Genomic DNA, 17772 nt, shown 5'->3' with positions numbered 1-17772 from the left:
TATGACGACACCTTCAGGTCATGGTTCTTCTTCATGCTTTATTAGAGATTACTGTCGTGAGAGGTGGTTCCAACAGGCTTGTTAGCCAGATGGTCCACCACTCTTAGGTCAAGTCCTCCGTTGCATCCACCCACGCTTGCATTTGGGCAAGGGAGCCACCCACAAGCAATCTTTCTCTGATAGAACCATCAATGATCAGTCTTATCTATCTACTTCTCACCTCCGTAATTTTTCAAGGTAGGTGCTCTAGCAAGCATAAAATAATGCAAGAAACAAAGAAGCTACTTTAGGTTACTTTTCTCAGGCCACCACACATAAATTCCTGCACTTTTATTAACCAACCACAATACAAAGACGCAAGTCTCTAGCTGATATAAAGTTCTTGCTGATGATGCTCTTGAATTTTGACATGCATTGGCTCTTTGAATCACAAAATGCTTTAAGGAATCATCAGGGTTGGCATACAACACAAATTCCCCACATATTTCAATTAAAAAAAGGTTTTACTTTATATCAGCTCCCCTTGCAGAAGGATGTAGTAATTCAATGCTCTATTACCAATTTTGGTGTAAAAGAGCAAGTTGCATCTTCCGGCTGATAAGGGGAGAAAATTGTGTCACATGAAAAAATAGAAAAACCTGCACCAGTTGAAGAGGATGAATGAGGCACTGTAGCATCTGCACTTAGTAGGGCTGGAATAGGAATCATGAAGTCAGATGCAGCAAAGAAGCTTCGAGGGTTCCAGGATGGTGAAGAGTTCTTCAGTGCCAAGTCACCCTCAGGGGTAGGGTAGCTGGAATGCCCTTCTGTTTGGGTACTCCAACTAATCTCTGCAAAATGATCACCCCAAATGTCATAGAGAAAATCATAACTCTTAGGACCTGTGTGCTTCCTTGAATCAGCAGACAAATCACTGTCGTCCACTTGTGATTGCCCTACAGCTGCTTCTGGAAGCAGTGTCTCGTTGCATTGCTTTGCTGGTCTACTTCCTGGAGCTCGGGCATTTGGAGCAACGAGTGAGGTGGAAACTAAAGAGGGGCTTGACACTGGATCATTCAATGGCATAATTTTCTCTTCCAATAATTGCGGGTTCTGTTGCATGCTTTGCCCACCCCGTGTAAATGTGGCTGATGGATCTTTTCTCAACGGTCTTGGTGAATTAGACAACCCTTGTAACTGATCTGCCTCAGAGGTGGCTATTGCTCTCCGGGCAACAGCAGCCCAATTTTCACCAACAAAAATGCCTGTTCTCTCTTTACCACTGCCTTTCATAACCACCCCATTGCCAGACATTTTCATACTTACTGCTGCTGTCGATTTTGACGACAAAGTTTCTATATTTGCCTTTGGACCAAGACCATGCAGGTCAAGAATTCTCAGTTCATTTGAGGGCATGTAAACATGGTCGTCATGCACATGGAGCTTCGACAGAGTCTCGTTAGACAACTGAATGCAAGAGTTCCTAGAAACAGAAATTCGATTGGTGTAGCTTCGAGATCCACTGAAACATGTTGAACCTTTAACTGATTTTGATGGTGAATCAGATAGCAGAAAGGGACTGGTAAGACTGTAAGAGAGTGGAGTGGCAGGAGAAGCTGGTGAGGAAGGAGGAGAAGAACTGCCACTTCGATCCTCCCTTTCTGATTCCTGCTTCAAGTCAATGATGTTGCTTCTTCTCTTCCTTCGTTTTCCCCTTTCTTTCTTCTCTTTCTGTGGACATCCTTTTTGAGGTGCAAAAGATAGACAAACATCAGAACTAATTGAAGGTGACCCCTCTATGATGCCTTCAATCATAGGGCATGTGGATACAAGAGTTACTGATGGCAATGTGCTGGCCTCCAAATGCTTCTGGCTTATCGAGCCAATTGCATTAGATGTATCAATAACCCCTGTGCAGCTAGTTCCTTCAATCCCTTCCTCATTTGTAAAAGTCGGATGAGAGTGTCGCTTCACAATACTGTTCATCACAACGCCACAGTTTTTATCCTCTACTGTGAAGTCATTGCTCACAATTTTGTTACCTTGTTCTATTGATGCTGCATTCGGATCACAAGGACTTTCTGCAATCTGGACCCTGACATTAAGAAATGTGGCCTGCGAATCAAAGAACCATCTGAAGATGGAACCAAAGTTTCCAGCAACCATTGCCTTCACATCTGAGAACTTTCTCTTATGAGGCTGATCATTTTGCCTTGCCAAGCCCCTTGTGCTGTTTAGCTTATCTAAAGCATGCTCAAAGTTGCTTGACCTATGTGAAGCCTTGATGCAACCCGTTTTTGAATATACAGATTGGAGGAAAAAGGTATAACTGCATGAGTGCCATAACCTAGCATCCATTGTAAGATGCCTTTCTTGTCTCAGTATTTTCGTCAACATTACAAGCACAGAGAAGAGTATAATCAGAAAAACCTTCAAAAGCAGTTTCTCAAATCTGCAGAAAGGTGTTGACTCGTGACAGAGGTCTGGCACAATTCCTTTTAAAGGCACACGGTGCACCTCAAAAGATGTTTCAGTTGTTCCTTCACAATGGTCAGGTTGATGTGAAATGATAAATTCTGTAGCTTGTTCATGACAAGCATGCACTTTGCAACACTCCGAACCACAGTTTGCAATATTAGCCAATTTCATTTGCACAGGACTTGGTATTTGGACCTCCAAAAACTTAGTATTTTGCATCATGAGAACAAATTTGGCACCTGTGTCCTTGAAGAGCTCATGATTATGTTGCTTGACAGCACACATCTTGAGTGATCGCGGAAATGCTACAAGAGTATACATCTGTGAAAGTTCAGGATTACTTCCATCCCAAAACCTTAACGTGCATTCTATCCCAGTAAAATTGCTTTTTTCAACCACAAGGCTAGGCCAAACACACACAGGTTTTGGGCAATGAAAAGTGAGGCTAAGGATAACAGCTTCTTCAAGACTAAAAATAGCACCAGTTGTCCCTCCCTTATATAGAGTCAAGTCATCCCTTTGACCCCTGCTAAACTTAGCAGCCTTGATCAAATCGACTGAGATAAGCCCTGTAAAACCCTGGCAGGTGTTTTCTTCCATTTGCAGCCTCTCAGACTTGCCACTCAAATCGGTCACTTTTAACCACTGCCTGTTCTGTGCAGCTACAGATAACACATAAATATGATGCTCCCAGGGCAAATGAGTGCAATCTGTATCATCAGCATGAGTCGATTTCGACTCATGAACATCTTCTATCCCCATAGAACCATTTACCATTGTCCTTTCCTGCATTACACCATGACAAAAAAACAATCCACTTAAGTCTTTACAAAGATGACAATCCAGACCCATTAAAGTTTCAAAAGACCAAATTTGTGTCTTAGAATTATATTGGGATAAATGATCAAAAACCCTTCAAAGTGACTCCTACGATGCAATCACAAACATCCAAGCAATGTTTACACAATTTTCAAAGCAACCAAGAAGCAATTGTGACGCGTGAAGCTGCACTCCAACCCCCCCCCCCCCAAATCCTTCGCCCGCTCCCTTACCTCGCATCTGCCCCCGACTGCCCGCCCTCACCGCCTGTGCCTCCCAGTGCCCCCCCTGCTCCCTTCGCTGCCTGTGCCTCCAGTCGCCCTGCCCGCCTGCTCGCACCTTTGTCGCCTGCGCCCCCCTGCTCCCACATTCGCCCCCCTGCTCCCGCCTTTGCCCCTCTTGCCCCCGCTTGAACCCCTGCCTGCCAGCACTTCAGTGCTCCTTTCTACCCTTGCCACCGCCTTCGCACCCCCTTAGCCCCCCCCCACCCCTTTCCCACCTGCGCCCCCTGGCTCCTGCCCACCAGCTCCGCCTCCTTCCTCTCTCCCCATTCGTGCCTCTTGTTTTGTCGTCCCTTCTTTCCTTTGTTGTCGACAGCACCCTCAGCTTGGGGGCTTTCCCTCTTAACTTCGGCAAGTTTCGGCCTCTTCTGGTCTTCGCCCCCACGAGGACTCCATGGCAGCCGCTCCGTCTCCCCCGACTGAGGCCACCATTACCTACCTTTCGTTTTCTGAAGCACACCTGCAGCTTCTCGCTACGACTATCGCATCCCTAGAGGCCTCCACTCTGGTTTGCAAGATTGTCAAAAGCCGCCCCGCACGTGGCCAACTCAAAGATCTCCTTCAGGCTAGCCTCCTAGGTGTGCCTGCAAAGATAGCAGATATTCATACATTAGGGCATGGTTACTACCAGGTTGAGTTCGATTCACCAACGGCGCCTGATCTTGTCATGCAGCTAAGTCCCGTTGCATTGCGTACAACCCAAGCATTCTTTGCACAGTGGCAGCACGGCTTCGACCCGGCATCTGACCCTCTAGCTGGAGTTTCAGGCTTTCCTGTGACAGTCTGCTTTCCAGCCCTCACGAAGGAATACCTTCCTCTTCTCCTGGTGATTGGTGGTGCCATCGGGAGAGTGATGGATCCCCCCCCCCCCAAAAACCCGCTGCCTCGGCCCTCGCACGAGCAGCTGGGATTCCATCCCTCCGCATCTGTGTTGCCTCGCCGGATTCTGTGCCTCACATGATATCTATTCCCAACCTTCGGGGCGACCCCATTATGCAGAGAGTGGAGTATTCCGGCCTTCCAAGCCAATGTTTCGTTTGCAGGCAGATGGGTCATCTAACTAGAGCCTGCCCTCGGCGTCGGTCTAGGAGACCGCCGCCCCCGGTGGTTCCCCATTCTACTTCCCACTTGGATCCGCACCAGTGGGCCGAGGGAGGAGCGGGTTCCCAGGCAACAGAGCACCAAGTACTGACCATGGCTGACCCATCAGCCGGAGAGTGGCGAACTGTTGGCCCCCGCCCGCGCCGCCGGTCGAGCACCAGAGCTGAGCGTCACCGCCACGCACGCCAGGCTGGCAGCATACAAGAGGATTCGGTTCTGTCAGAGAACCGTTACGAGCACTTATCACAACACCCACCTGCAGACAGCCCCTCCAGCCACGACGGCTGCCAATTCCTCGTCGTGATTCCTCTTCTAACCCTCAGTGCCCAGTGGGGCTGGATGACCCCACCCTCTCCCCATCGAGCCTTCCCCAACAGCCTCCCTCTCCGATGGACGGCTCTGAGCAGCGTCCCTCTCCAACCTCTCCGCCTTCCCACCCCCCCTCCCCCACCCTCGCCTCCAACTTTACCCGCAGTCTCTCCACCTGCCCCTTCCTCTCCCCCCCCCCCCCCCCCCCCCCTCTTCCGCCTCTCCAGAGCATTCCCGTCGGCCCCCCTGCAACCCCTAATGCGGAGAGGAGACAGCCGAAGAGCTTCGTTCATCACCTGATTCATCGCTTCTCAGAGCCAGTGGAGATGACCATTGCGGCGTCACCAGTGAGGGCTCTCCCACTTGAGTCTCCACGCGGGCCCCCAAGATCTTGGGGCAGCCTGTGGATTATGGTTTCATCGCTTCTCAGAGCCGGTGGAGATGACCATTGCAGCGTCACCAGTGAGGGCTCTCCCACTTGAGTCTCCAGGCGGGCCCCCAAGATCTTGGGGCAGCCTGTGGATTATGGTTTCTTCTGGTGTCTTCCGACGGAAGGACGGACAGGTTTGAGGAGACCGTAGCCCCTATTCGGGTATGTGTGGTCTTCCACCACTCCAAACCCTCTACGCCAAAGAATAGCGCGATGATCTTCTCTTTCCCCTTGAGTGCAACCACGGAGACACTGGGATTCAAAGTCGGTGGCTCCTACCATTCAAGGCCAAGAAGTTGAGCTATCGCACCATCTTCAAGATCTCCACATCACCGTCGTTCTTACTCATCTATAGCCTCTGGCCAGGATGGAGCTTGGCGGATCAGCCCACAAAGACTAGGGAGGAGATGGTGACCTCCAGCCCAGGGAGGTGCTACTTTTTGTGTTCATGCATACCCCCCCCCCTCCTTTCTTCTTAAAAATATCTTCATTATGAGCACTGAGTATGCATATTCTCGCGCTCGGGTAGAGTGGCAGTACATGGAGGGCGGGATCATAGTAACATGAAACGTTTTGTCCGTTTCATCGTTTCGAAGGTTTCGTTTCGGACGAAACGCAAAGGTTTCGAAATGACACTTCTTATACACATACCAAATTTATAACATAGCCATCAGAAATATGAAGATGCATTTTTTGGGACTAGTGGGTATGAAATTCACGATTTTGGGAGCAGGTTTTTTGGTATTTTCAAAATTTGGGCAAGAAAAGGAGAGAAAGAGAGGATGAAAGAAACAAGTTGGAGGGAAGAGGGAGGTGAGAAGAAAAGGGAAGGAGGTGAGAAGAAACGGAGAGAAAGTTGGAAGACAAAGGAGAAAGAGGAGGAGGGAAGTGGAGGAGAAGAGAGAAAGAGGAAAAGGGAAGAGGAAGAGGAGGCGTGCAAGAGAAGAAGTGAAGGAGCGAAAAGGAGGAGTGGACGAGGAGAAGTGGCAGGACAACAGGTTGCAGCCGAGAAGAAGCGTCGGATGCGTGAAGTGGCAAATGGGCAGCAAATAAGGATGGAAACGACAGCAAAAATCGCATTTGCAAAAAAAACCTCCCGCCCGTTTTTTTGACCTCACTTTACATTTGGGCGAAACATCGTTTCGATGGGGCAGGTTTTGTTTTGTTTTGAAACGTTTCGTGCCGTTTCAAGAGGGCAAAACGGATTTTTATGTTACTATGGGCGGGATTCACACTCACTTTGCACGACTTTGCACCAAGACAGATTGTGATTATTCCCCGTCTAAACCCGCGCCTAAGACTCATGGAACATTCAGGGTTTAGGGGGGGCAGTTCCAATAGTTCCACCTCACACAAAGATTGATATGAGGATTGTCTCATGGAACATTCAAGGTTTAGGGGGGCCTCAGTGCTTTTAGGGACAAGGAGTCCTCAGAGCTTCATTGAGCTATGGTGGGGGGACCTATAGACATTCTTTTCCTCCAGGAGCATCACCTTACTAAGAGGCGCACCCGCCGCTACGAGAAGATTCTACCAGGCAAGAGTCGTACTTTTTGGTCCCTAGCCTTCGACCCTTCAGGGACGCAAGGAGGAGTGTGTCTCTTTGTCAATGAGCAGCTTCTATCGTCTATGATAAGATCAGGAGTCATAGTTCTAGGACGTGCCTAATGGGTTACCATTCTGATTGGTGAGGATAGCGTTGGCTTCCTCAACATTTATGCCCTGAATGCTGCTACAGGTAGAGCTATCTTTTGGAGCACTATCCGAGAGGCCCTGCCCCAGGCTGATTTTTGGTGCATGGGCGATGACTTCAATATGATAGAGGCAACAGGGGAAAGACTTGGAGGTGGCACGGCCTCAAGAGCGGAGTACTCTACCTGGGAGGAGATGATAGTGATTCTTAGGGGACAGGACCCTTCGCATCTCCCAGAGTTTGGGCGTAGCCGTGGGAGTCTTAGCTTCTCTCGATCGGATAGGCAGAGCACTGGCCCCAACCTCTCTCGGCTAGACAGGTTTTACGTCAATGAGTGGGCTTGTAGCCGTGGAGGTATGGTTGGTATTTTGAAAGGCACTACATTTTCAGATCATGCCCCAGTTATTCTGTCACTAGAAAACCCATGGAAGCATGACAGGCATGCGAGCTCCACGATTGCAGACAGCCTCATTTAGGACACCGAGATCTGCAGCTAGATCGGGTAGATATGGGCGGGACTGGACTTTTCCTCACGCTCTACAGCAGGCACTTTGGATAATGGCTTGGGGGAGATCAGTGTTTTCTTACAGGATGCAGCCCAGAGTAGATTGGCCAGTTTTCGGGAGCAGGACAGGAGTTTGAGGAGGGGCCTAGCCTCTTTACAATGTCTTCAGGAGAGTTCCCCAGACAGTCCGTGGATTGAGAGTCGGTTTGCCGCTGCCCGCACGGAGATTCGGTCCATTGAGGAGAGGAGGGTGGAGTATTGATACCATGCCACGGCTTCATTCTGGACTCAAGCCGGTGACAGTGTTACAGGAAATTTCTTTGAGATAGCTAGCCCTCACAGGAGGAGAGACAGTATTCGCAGGCTGCGTGGCCAGGATGGCGCTATTGTTTTTGATCCCCCAGAGGTGAGAGCCATTGCAACAAATTTCTTTTGATCTCTTCTCACTAGTGCCCCATTATCCCCCCAGGTGATGGATGCGCGCGAGAGAGTCTTTAGGCAAACGAGAGAGGTGGTTCCCCCCTCCATTCGGTCTTTCTTATTGACCCCTTCACTTCAGAGGAGCTAGCGGAGGCGGAACCAATGCCCGGGTGTGAATGGGCTTCCTGTCTCTTTCTTTCTTCGCCATTGGGACCTCATGGAAGGTGGCCCTTGTGCTGCCTTCAATGAGATTATGCTCACAGGTCCCATGCCAAAGAGGCTCCCAAAGGGCTTGATACATTTGATTCCCAAGGAGACCCATCACCCTTCTAGGGACAGCCTATAAAATTTTGGCTAAGGTCATTAGCAGGTGACTTCAGCCTTCTATCCCAGACTTGATCCACAACACTCAAAGCGGTTTTGTCCAAGATCGGACTCAGAGTTTGCAGATGATACAACAACCTACCTTGCTAGAAATGTTGGGAATCTCAAGAGATTCGCGGAGGCTATCGAGATTTTCTATCGTGCATCAGGAGCACAAATCAACTGGCACAAGTCGTGTGGTTTTTGGGTAGGCTCTACACCCACCCCAACTTGGCGACTTTCCAGTTAATCCCGATAGGCACTCCAGTCCGCTACCTCGGTTGCCAGGTTGGCATTGATATCTCTACCGAGAAGCAGCTCGCTCCGCTTCTTCTGAGTATTCAGAAGAAGCTTTTATACTGGAGCTCGGCAAGGCTATCCCTAGCAAGCAGAGTGGTGGTGGTGAACCAGGTACTGCTTGCCACCATCTGGTACATCACTTCGAGCTGGGCTTTTTCTCAGGCATGCCTTGGCCAGGTACAACATTTAATCCAGAACTTCTTTTGGACCGGAAGTGATGGGAGGCTAGCCAAGGCCAAGGTAGCAAAGGGGGGCTTGGTCTCATAGATCCCGCTATACAAAGTCGGGCCCTGCTGGGCAAGTTGATTGTCAGAGGACTCCTACCCCCCCCCTCCCTTCAATATAGTTTGTATACGGGATCTATGACCAAGAACACTCGACACCAACACTGGGGCCAGAAAGGCCCGGCTCCCCCTCAATACAGTTTGTATTTCTTGGAGTATTTATATGTTCAAGTGTTCACGGGTCTCATGGCCAGATTCCTCCATAACATGGAGTGAGAACAACTGAAATACAATAAGATTTTGTCAATGAAGAATCAGTTGTCGTAGTAGACCAAATCACAGGCAATCCCCCACCTTCACTAGGTAAACACTTGCCCTCATTGGTCTTCCGAGACCGTGCACCAATAGGCATGCTCATACTAACACCCGGCAAGGTGAAGCACTGCGGTGGGAGAAATACCAGGTGCTCCCAAGTCAGCTTTGCTCCCTGTTTTTTTTTCCTCATACCCACATGACCTTCACTGGCTTGCCTACACAAAGCTTGTAAAACAACATTTAACTTCAATTTTGATCTAAATTTGAAATAAAATATAGAAACAAATACCTGGCAAAGGTTTTAATTCAAATCTCAGCAGAGAAGATCATTCCCTTTTTGTTATACTCCTAATGGAGTGCAAACAACAGGTACCAACAAGGCAGCTAACCGGTACAACGGGAACAATCAACAGGTACAGTCGTAGTAACTGCAGATTAGTGATAATCATGTGTTGTAGGGCTATAAACAAGTAATCAGCAGGCGGATACAGGTGTGGTAGCCAGGTACAATTGCTGCAGCCGAGCACAGTGCTGACAGGCAGGTACAACTGTTGCAGCCCGGTACAGGTGCTGGCAGCCAGGTACAATGCTGGCAACCAGGTACAGTGCTGACAAGCGGATACAACTGCTGCAGCCAGGTACAGGTGTAGACAGTCGGGTACAGTTGCTGCAGGCGGGTACAACTATTGCAACCAGGTACAGGTGTAGACAACCGGGTACTGTTGCTGCAGGCCGGTACAATTGCAACAGCCGGGTACAAAACTGCAGGCACTCACAGTAGGCAGGTGCAAAAACAGCAACCCTAAAATCATTTTTTTCCCCAAATTCTGTAGTCGCCGCCGTTTCATCAACCACCTCCCTCAATACCTTCCACGTGTGGGGAAAGAAAAGTTGCCCATGCAATAGATGCTTTAAATATTATTAAATCTTATTCAAAGGTTAGCTCATGGACACCCACACTAGAAAGTGTCCGAACAATATTTTAAATGTATGCGAACATCCAACCCTATAAACATTAAAGTTTACATTACTTCATGGATATTACGTTTGAAAAGGCCAAAAAGGGCAATACTTACCACCTGTTCATACGCCACAACAACTCGTCAGTAAGACAACACACCCACGGTACAGTGGGGACGTCCCCATCCAATGTATTGGCACGTCATAGCAAGCAAACACACGAAAACAAGTCATGCAAAAACAAGTTTATGCATACAAACACAAATGCATGTGCACATGTAATGGACGAAATCTCCCTTTCATGAAACTTGTACAAGGATTTCTTGTCGGGCACAAACCTAGCGCAACAGAAATGTGAAGTCCTGGTTTTCATACGGAGTGACAGTCCCATAGGCAAAACACACATCCTGGCACGGGCCTTCCTATGGAGTGACAATCCCATAGACAAGGTCGACACAAATATCAGTCCTACCATGGAGTTACAGTCCCATGGATAAGACGCAATCCTGGTCATACACAGGTGGTAGCAAACAGGCTCCCGTCCATATGGCACAATATTGGTCACACACAGGTGACACAAAACTGATTCCCATCCATGTGACACAAGATAACTGGCCCTTTCACATGGGACACTGGCATGGCCACATGTGAACATGGTACAAATACGACCGCTCTATGGAGTGACAATCCCATAGAAGTGGCTCCAGAAATGGAGATGGACCAAATGGTGACATTCCCCCCAGCTTCTAAACAGTTGACCTCAACTAAAAAGCCTCAAGATATGCTTGCAAAAGCTGTGGGTAGTCAACGAAATAGTCCTCATCTACCCACTTTGCATCAATGGGTAAATAGTTTTTGAATTTCATAAGGTATCTCCTAGAAAGCTTCCCATGTGGTAGCTTTCTCTCCTTGTGAAATACAATGTGCTCTAGCTGGAGGATCTCCTCAAGCTCATCAATCTCGGGCGGATCTTTTGTAACAGGCTCTTCTGGATCTGGCCCCACATACTTCCGCAAAAGACTCACATGAAAAGCATTGTGAATCTTCCAATGCATGGGTAAAGCAAGCCTGTAGGACACTTCATTGATCTTGTCAACCACTTTGAAGGATCCATAATATCGAGTAGAAAGCTTTGGATATGATCCCTCTCGTCCTGGCCTCTTCCGAAGCCTAGCTTTCTCAAATTTCAGCAACACCCAATCACCTTCCTTGACTCGCATGTCCCTTCTATGCTTGTCGGTAGCCCTCTTACGCTTGTCTTGTGACCTTGCAATGGCTGTCCGCACCTGAGCAAAGACTACATCCAAGTCACGCACACACTCATCGGCTGCAAAAATCTCATCCTTTGTACGAAGATGGGTGGCAAGACCACTCTACCATAAATAATCTCAAACGGGGCCTTTCCCGTGGAGGCATGTACTGTGTTACTGTAGGCAAACTCTACAAGTGGAAGATACTTCTCCCAAGCACTTTTTTGATCTGCCACATAACACTTCAACAAATCCAATACAGCAAAGTTTGCAACCTCACTTTGACCATCTGTTTGGGGGTCATAAGCAGATGAGAACTCAAGCTTAGTGCCCATGTTATTATGCCAAAGAGCGGAAATGTTTTTCTTGTGGTAGTAAAGAGCACATGTTTTTCTTGTGGTAGTAAAGAGCACATGTTTAGGCAATGCCCTACCTGCAAGCAAAAGCATGAAGACAAGCCACCAAAGGCAAATGTGCATGCCATACCCGATGTGCAGGGTACCACCGAGCATGATGGCAAAAAGAGAGTGGTATGCAAAGCTTGGGGACAAATCAAGGATCAGCCCACCTTATTCATGTTTGATGATTGTGCAACAGATAATTTCATCTCTACACAGATGGCAGCCGCCTTGGGCATAGAGATTGGGGACATGGGACCCCAAATTGAAGCAGAGGCAGCTTTTGTTGGCAAAGAGGTGCAGGTCACGCCTCTTATTGGAAAGTTGCGCATTCATATACAGGGTTATTTGGATCACAAGCATTTCTTGATTGCCCCACTAAATGGATGTAATGTATTACTTGGCAAGCCTTGGCATCATAGGCTTGAGCCCTGCAAAGAATATAAAACCAACAAGATCACCTTTATGCATAGAGGCCGCATGCATGTTATTGATGCGACAAGCAAGGGGATTCTATCCCAATTGTCTCTTACATCCAAATTAATAAGGCAATGAAAAAGAGTCTTTCTGTGTACTTGGTTGACAAAATTGAACAAAGTAATGTCAATGTGGATGTATTGACTCAAGATAGGCTTTATTTTCTTAATGCATATAAAGATTGTTTTGCCGATGCATTGCCAGGAGAACTACCACCTGAGAGGCCCGAGGATCATCGCATAGATCTTGTGCCAAGTAGTTCCCCACCTAACAAACCCGCATATCGTGTGAGTGCCGCACAACAAGAGGAGATTATGAAGCAGGTTAATGAGCTCTTAGAAAAGGATTTGGTTCAGCCAAGCTCTTCACCCTTTTGTTCTCCCGTACTTCTTGTGCAAAAGAAGGATGGATCTTTATGAAGCAGGTTAATGAGCTCTTAGAAAAGGGTTTGGTTCAGCCAAGCTCTTCACCCTTCTGTTCTCCCGTACTTCTTGTGCAAGAAGGATGGATCTTTCCACATGTGCGTGGATTATCGAGCTCTCAACAACCTCACCATCAAGAACAGGTTTCCAATCCCACGCATAGATGACATCTTGGATAAGCTTGATGGTTCGGCTTGTTTTAGCCATATAGATTTGAAGAGTGGTTACCACCAGATTCGTGTGGTACCCCAGGATGTCCATAAGGCTGCATTCAGGACAGCTTTTGGATTGTATGAATTGTTGGTAATGCCTTTTGGCCTTACCAATGCCCCGGCAACATTCAACCGTATGATGGACAGGATATTTCGACCCCATCGTAAGTTCCCAGGTGTATTCTTTGATGATATCTTGGTTTTCTCCAAGAATGAGGAGGAGCATAAGACTCATTTGGCTACAGTGTCTGAAGAGTTGTGAAAGCATAAACTCTTCATAAATGCTAAGAAAAGTGAGTTCTTTCTCTCAGAGATACACTATTTGGGACACATCGTATCCAAAGAGAGTGTAAGAATGGATCCTGCTAAAATTGAAACCATTCGAAATTGGCCAGAGTTGCAAAATGTACATCAAGTGCGTAGCTTTCTTGGGTTATGTTCATACTATAGGCGATTCATCAAGCATTTTGCCAAGATTGTCTCGCCATTGCATGATCTTACAAAGAAGAAAGCCACCTTCAAATGGACTTCGAATAAGCAAGATGCCTTCTTGCAACTCAAAAATGCTATCATTTATGGGCCCGTGTTGATTGTTCCCGACTTGCAAAAGCCATTCACGGTGGAATGTGATGCATGTGGAAATTGTATAGGGATTGTCCTAAATCAAGAGGGTCATGCAGTTGCTTATGAAAGCCGTCGATTGCATGATGCCGAGATCCATATGGACATTTATGAAAAAGAGCTCTTGGCTGTAATTCATGCTTAAAAATATGGAAGCATTATCTTCTCAGGTCTGAATTTGTAGTCAAGACAGATCATCAAAGCTTGAGATATTTTCTATCTCAAACAAAGCTTTCGAAGAAGCAAATGAGAATGGCAAACTTTCTTTCCATGTTTCATTTTCAGATTGTACACACTCCGGGAAAGAAGAATTTGGTGGCAGATGTTTTGTGACTTGTCTAGGAAGCCTTATATAGCTGCAGTTTCAGTGGCCTCTCATGGGGACTTGAATGCCATGCATGATTTGTATCGTTTGGATGCTGATTTTTCCCATATATGGACTGATTTGATGGCTGGTCACTCACATGCCTCTTATGTGATCAAAGAGGGTTATCTTATTAAGGACAACTGCTTATGTGTGGTGAAGGATATGCGTCCAAAGGTTATGGAAGAATGTCATGCTCCACCTTATGCTGGCCATAGAGGTATTTTACCTACGACACGCATAATAGAAAGATATTTCTTTTGGCCAAGCATGTGTAAAGACATTGATACATATGTACGCGCATGTATTACTTGCCAAAAGGTGAAATTTGATAGGCAAAAGCCTCCAGGTTTGCTTCAGCCATTGCCTATCCCCTCGCAGCCATAGGAAAGCATTACTATGGACTTCATTATGGATTTGCCTAGATCTCAATATGGGAATGATGCTATTTGGACCATAGTTGACAGGTTTAGCAACCAAGCTCACTTTTTTCCCGTCAAGAAAACCATTAAAGTTGATCATATGGTGAAGCTTTTTCTTACTCACATCTTAAAGCATCATGGTATCCCTAAGCCCATTATTGGATAGAGATCCCAGGACTATGAGCCTCTTTTGGAGAGCATTATTTGAGTGATGAGGACTTCACTGAGAAGTCCAAAATTCATCATGGCAGCATGTTTTTAAAGGGGTAAGCTGCCCATTGGTGGATCACTCAAAAGGCCACCAAAGATCCCATTTGCACTTGGAAAGAGTTCAAGGATAGATTTTATGCCCAATTTTTGCCTCCTAATGCGGAGCAAACTCTCACCCAAAAGTGGGATAGACTTGAGCAAAAAGACAATGAAAGTGTGCAACACTATGTTAATAAGTTTTGGAAAGTATTGCCTGAGGTAACTCCCTTTATGCAACTCTCCGAAGATGAAAGGAAGAGGAAGTTTCGCTCCCGATTGCAACTAGCTTATCGTTCGGGCATCGAATTGCACCTGAAACACACTCTTCAGCAGCTCATAGCATCTGCTCTTGCTACGGAGCAATTGGTGCTTAAAATTAAGCAAGATTAGGGAGGTTCTAAGGGCAAAGAGAGAGCTGTCCCAAACCTGCAAAAAGGTGGACAGCTACATAAAAAGAGCTTTCGAGAAGCCCAAAAGGGTGGTAAAGCTGAAAGAACCCCATCCAAAGACATTGCACCAAAGAAAAACAAGTTTGGCTTGACCCCCGAGCAAAGGGAGCAATAAAAGCAATGTCAAACTATGCCACAAAAGCTAGCACCTTAGAGGCATCATACTCTCCATGAAAGGCATCAATTTCACGGATTTGTCCCCTGCCTTGAACTCCTTGAGCTTTTTGGGATTGGATACATGTTCTTCTCTCTTTCTCTTCCCCTTATCCAATGGGGCAGCCCTCTCTGCATGGGCTTCATGGGCAACCAAAGATGTTTCAAGAAGCACGGTGACATGTACATTATGAATATGTGGCCCCGATGCATGTAACCTCCCCAAATGATGCAATGTCTCACCACAAGACAACTCAATGGGCAAAGTCTTTCAGCTTGCATGCCGACCACTCTCTCCATGATATACATTCTTTGAATCCACAAGGCCATCATGTCGCCCACTAGCTCCAACATGCACATACTTATTGCCTCTTGTCCCATGAGGAGTAGATGCATGGCGAGAAGTGACTGATACCTCTTCCTTGTGTATAAAAGACCTCAACCGTTGAGATGCTGGGTCTCCCTGCTTCAAACGAGGTGGATTCTTGAATACTAACTCTCCATCCTCTCCTTCCTTGAGATCACCCTTGCGGATGAGCAGGCCAACATATTGCCAGCAGTATTGGCCGTCGAACAGAGAGGGCGGCTACGCACAGAGGCGCGAAGTGAAGCAAGCGGCGAACAGTGCAGCGAACAGTGCAGGCGGCGACAGTAGAGAGATTAACACCGAACAGGGGCAGCGAGGGCAGAGGCGAGGGCGAGGGATGTCAAGAGAGAGGAGCAACGAACAGCGACAATAGCGAACAGAGAGCAGTGGGGAGAAGGCGGCGGTGAGCAGGGGCGGCCCAGGGAGAAGGCGGCAGCGACAGTAGCAAACAGAGGAGAGGACGGCGAACAGCGAATAGCGAACAGCGGGCGGCGAAGAGAGAGAGAGAGAGAGAGAGAGAGAGAGAGAGAGAGAGAGAGAGAGAGAGAGAGAGAAATGAAATGAAATGAAATGTTATATTAACGTCTTCAAAAGGCCATAATGACCTATGAGACCAAAAGTTACATCATGGTGGATCTGATACAATGTCTGGATAAAGAAACCCAGAAAATGAAAAATAAAGATGATACTACTGGCACCTAGAAAATGAAACTGGAACTGGAAGGTACACTATGGAGGTACCTCCATCTCATAATATGTGCCGCATCGGACACTGGCGGATCTCCTCAATATCCTCTGTGGTCAGCACCCTGACTGGGTGTCTCGCATGCCTCGCAAGAATAATCCGAATCTGCCGCTGCAACCTCCGTCTGTGCTGGGATGCCCTCCTCCGTGGTCGTGGGCGTCTGGACCACCCAAGCTCAATCGCACGATCAATCAGTGTACCCCTGGTGTGGGCGGTATCCATGTCCTGCTGCTGCTGTGGTCCATCTGGCGCAGTGATGGCCGGACTAAAGAAGTCTGTAATGTGCCTCTGAGTCTGGCTCTCTGTGCGCCTAAGCAGGCTATCTCTATGTCTCCGCAGCTCAAGCAAGAACAATCCCAAACACCTCTGGTCCTGGTACCCCATGACTCTGGAAAGTGGTCCAAAACCCTCTCTGAATAAACAGTGGAAACGACCACGTATCTCATAGTATGCAGTACAATGGCATATATAATGCAGCTCTGTCTCTGGCTCCCCATGGCATACTCGGCATATCCTGGCCTCAGCTGGTATACCTCTATATCGGCCAATCTCAATCTCAAGCTGGTGTGAGGATGTGCGAATCTGACCAATAGCACATCGTACTGCATGAGACAAGTGTACATCCATGTAACTGGGTCTGATCACAAAACCATCTGCTGTGAGCTGAAGAAAATGTTCTCTGTAGAAAGCCATCTTCGTGCCCAGCTCCTCAGTCGGCTGTATCCATGTCCTCCTAATGTCCAGCTGAACTAAATCCTGACGGATGAGTCTGGTAATCTCTGTCCGTGTAAGAGTGAGAGAGGGTGCCTCCAGAGAATACTGGAAGGGAGGCAATCTGTCCATGCTAAAACCATGTGCCTGGAACCAAGATGTCATCTGTCCATACCAACAAGCCATGTCTCCCTGTAAAGCTAACTGTCGGGAGGACTCCAGGGCGAGGCGTGCATATCTGTCTCGGGGGAGATCCCACAAGCCATGTATGTAGGAGACTGATCTCGTAAGAGCCTCAATCACCAGAGGGGCAGCCGCCAGCTCTGCTCGAATAATCTCATGAGGTACCACAGCCTTGGCTCTAATAAGCCTAGCAATCATAGATACCAAAGGCCTCTCCATACCTCTCCACCCGCCTGCGCTGTGATGGCCCACTAAAGGAAATTCAGTATATTCATATGGTACAAAAAGGTACCCTAAGGCTACAGCCATAGGCTGCCTTCTTGAAAAGGTGGAATACACCAAAACAGTCCTACACTAAGGACCCACTCCATAAGGGAGTGAATGAGTCTATCCTTTAGCACACATGCCTATTTAAAGGCCCTTTGGACCCTTGGAGTGCTGGCCGATTGCTGGTCGGCCAGCCTGGTCATAAATCCACAAATAATGAAGTGCCTCCAGCCGCCTTCCTCTGGTACAGCTGACTCTCCTCTGGTTCAGCCGACAGACCCTTCATGCAGCCGACAGCATCCTCT

The 17772-nt window shown here is 47.7% G+C and overlaps 1 protein-coding gene across 4 annotated transcripts in view; it reads right to left on the bottom strand.

The window, feature by feature from the left end:
* Positions 1-311: 311 nt before the first annotated feature.
* Positions 312-17772, bottom strand: part of LOC147630234 (uncharacterized) — an 80699-nt gene continuing 63238 nt past the window's right edge. For all 4 annotated transcript variants that reach the window (XM_086811897.1, XM_086811898.1, XM_086811900.1 and 1 more), the window contains one exon: positions 312-3243. In XM_086811897.1, coding sequence (XP_086668023.1) covers positions 544-3243 — 2700 coding nt within the window. In that variant the 3' untranslated portion in view covers positions 312-543. The remainder of the gene's footprint in view (positions 3244-17772) is intronic.

Source organism: Cibotium barometz, chromosome 17 (assembly GCF_041138505.1).
Source record: "Cibotium barometz isolate CiBa-2024 chromosome 17, ASM4113850v1, whole genome shotgun sequence".
NCBI classification, from domain to species: Eukaryota; Viridiplantae; Streptophyta; class Polypodiopsida; order Cyatheales; family Cibotiaceae; genus Cibotium; species Cibotium barometz.
This window is presented reverse-complemented; position numbering and strand designations above follow the sequence as displayed.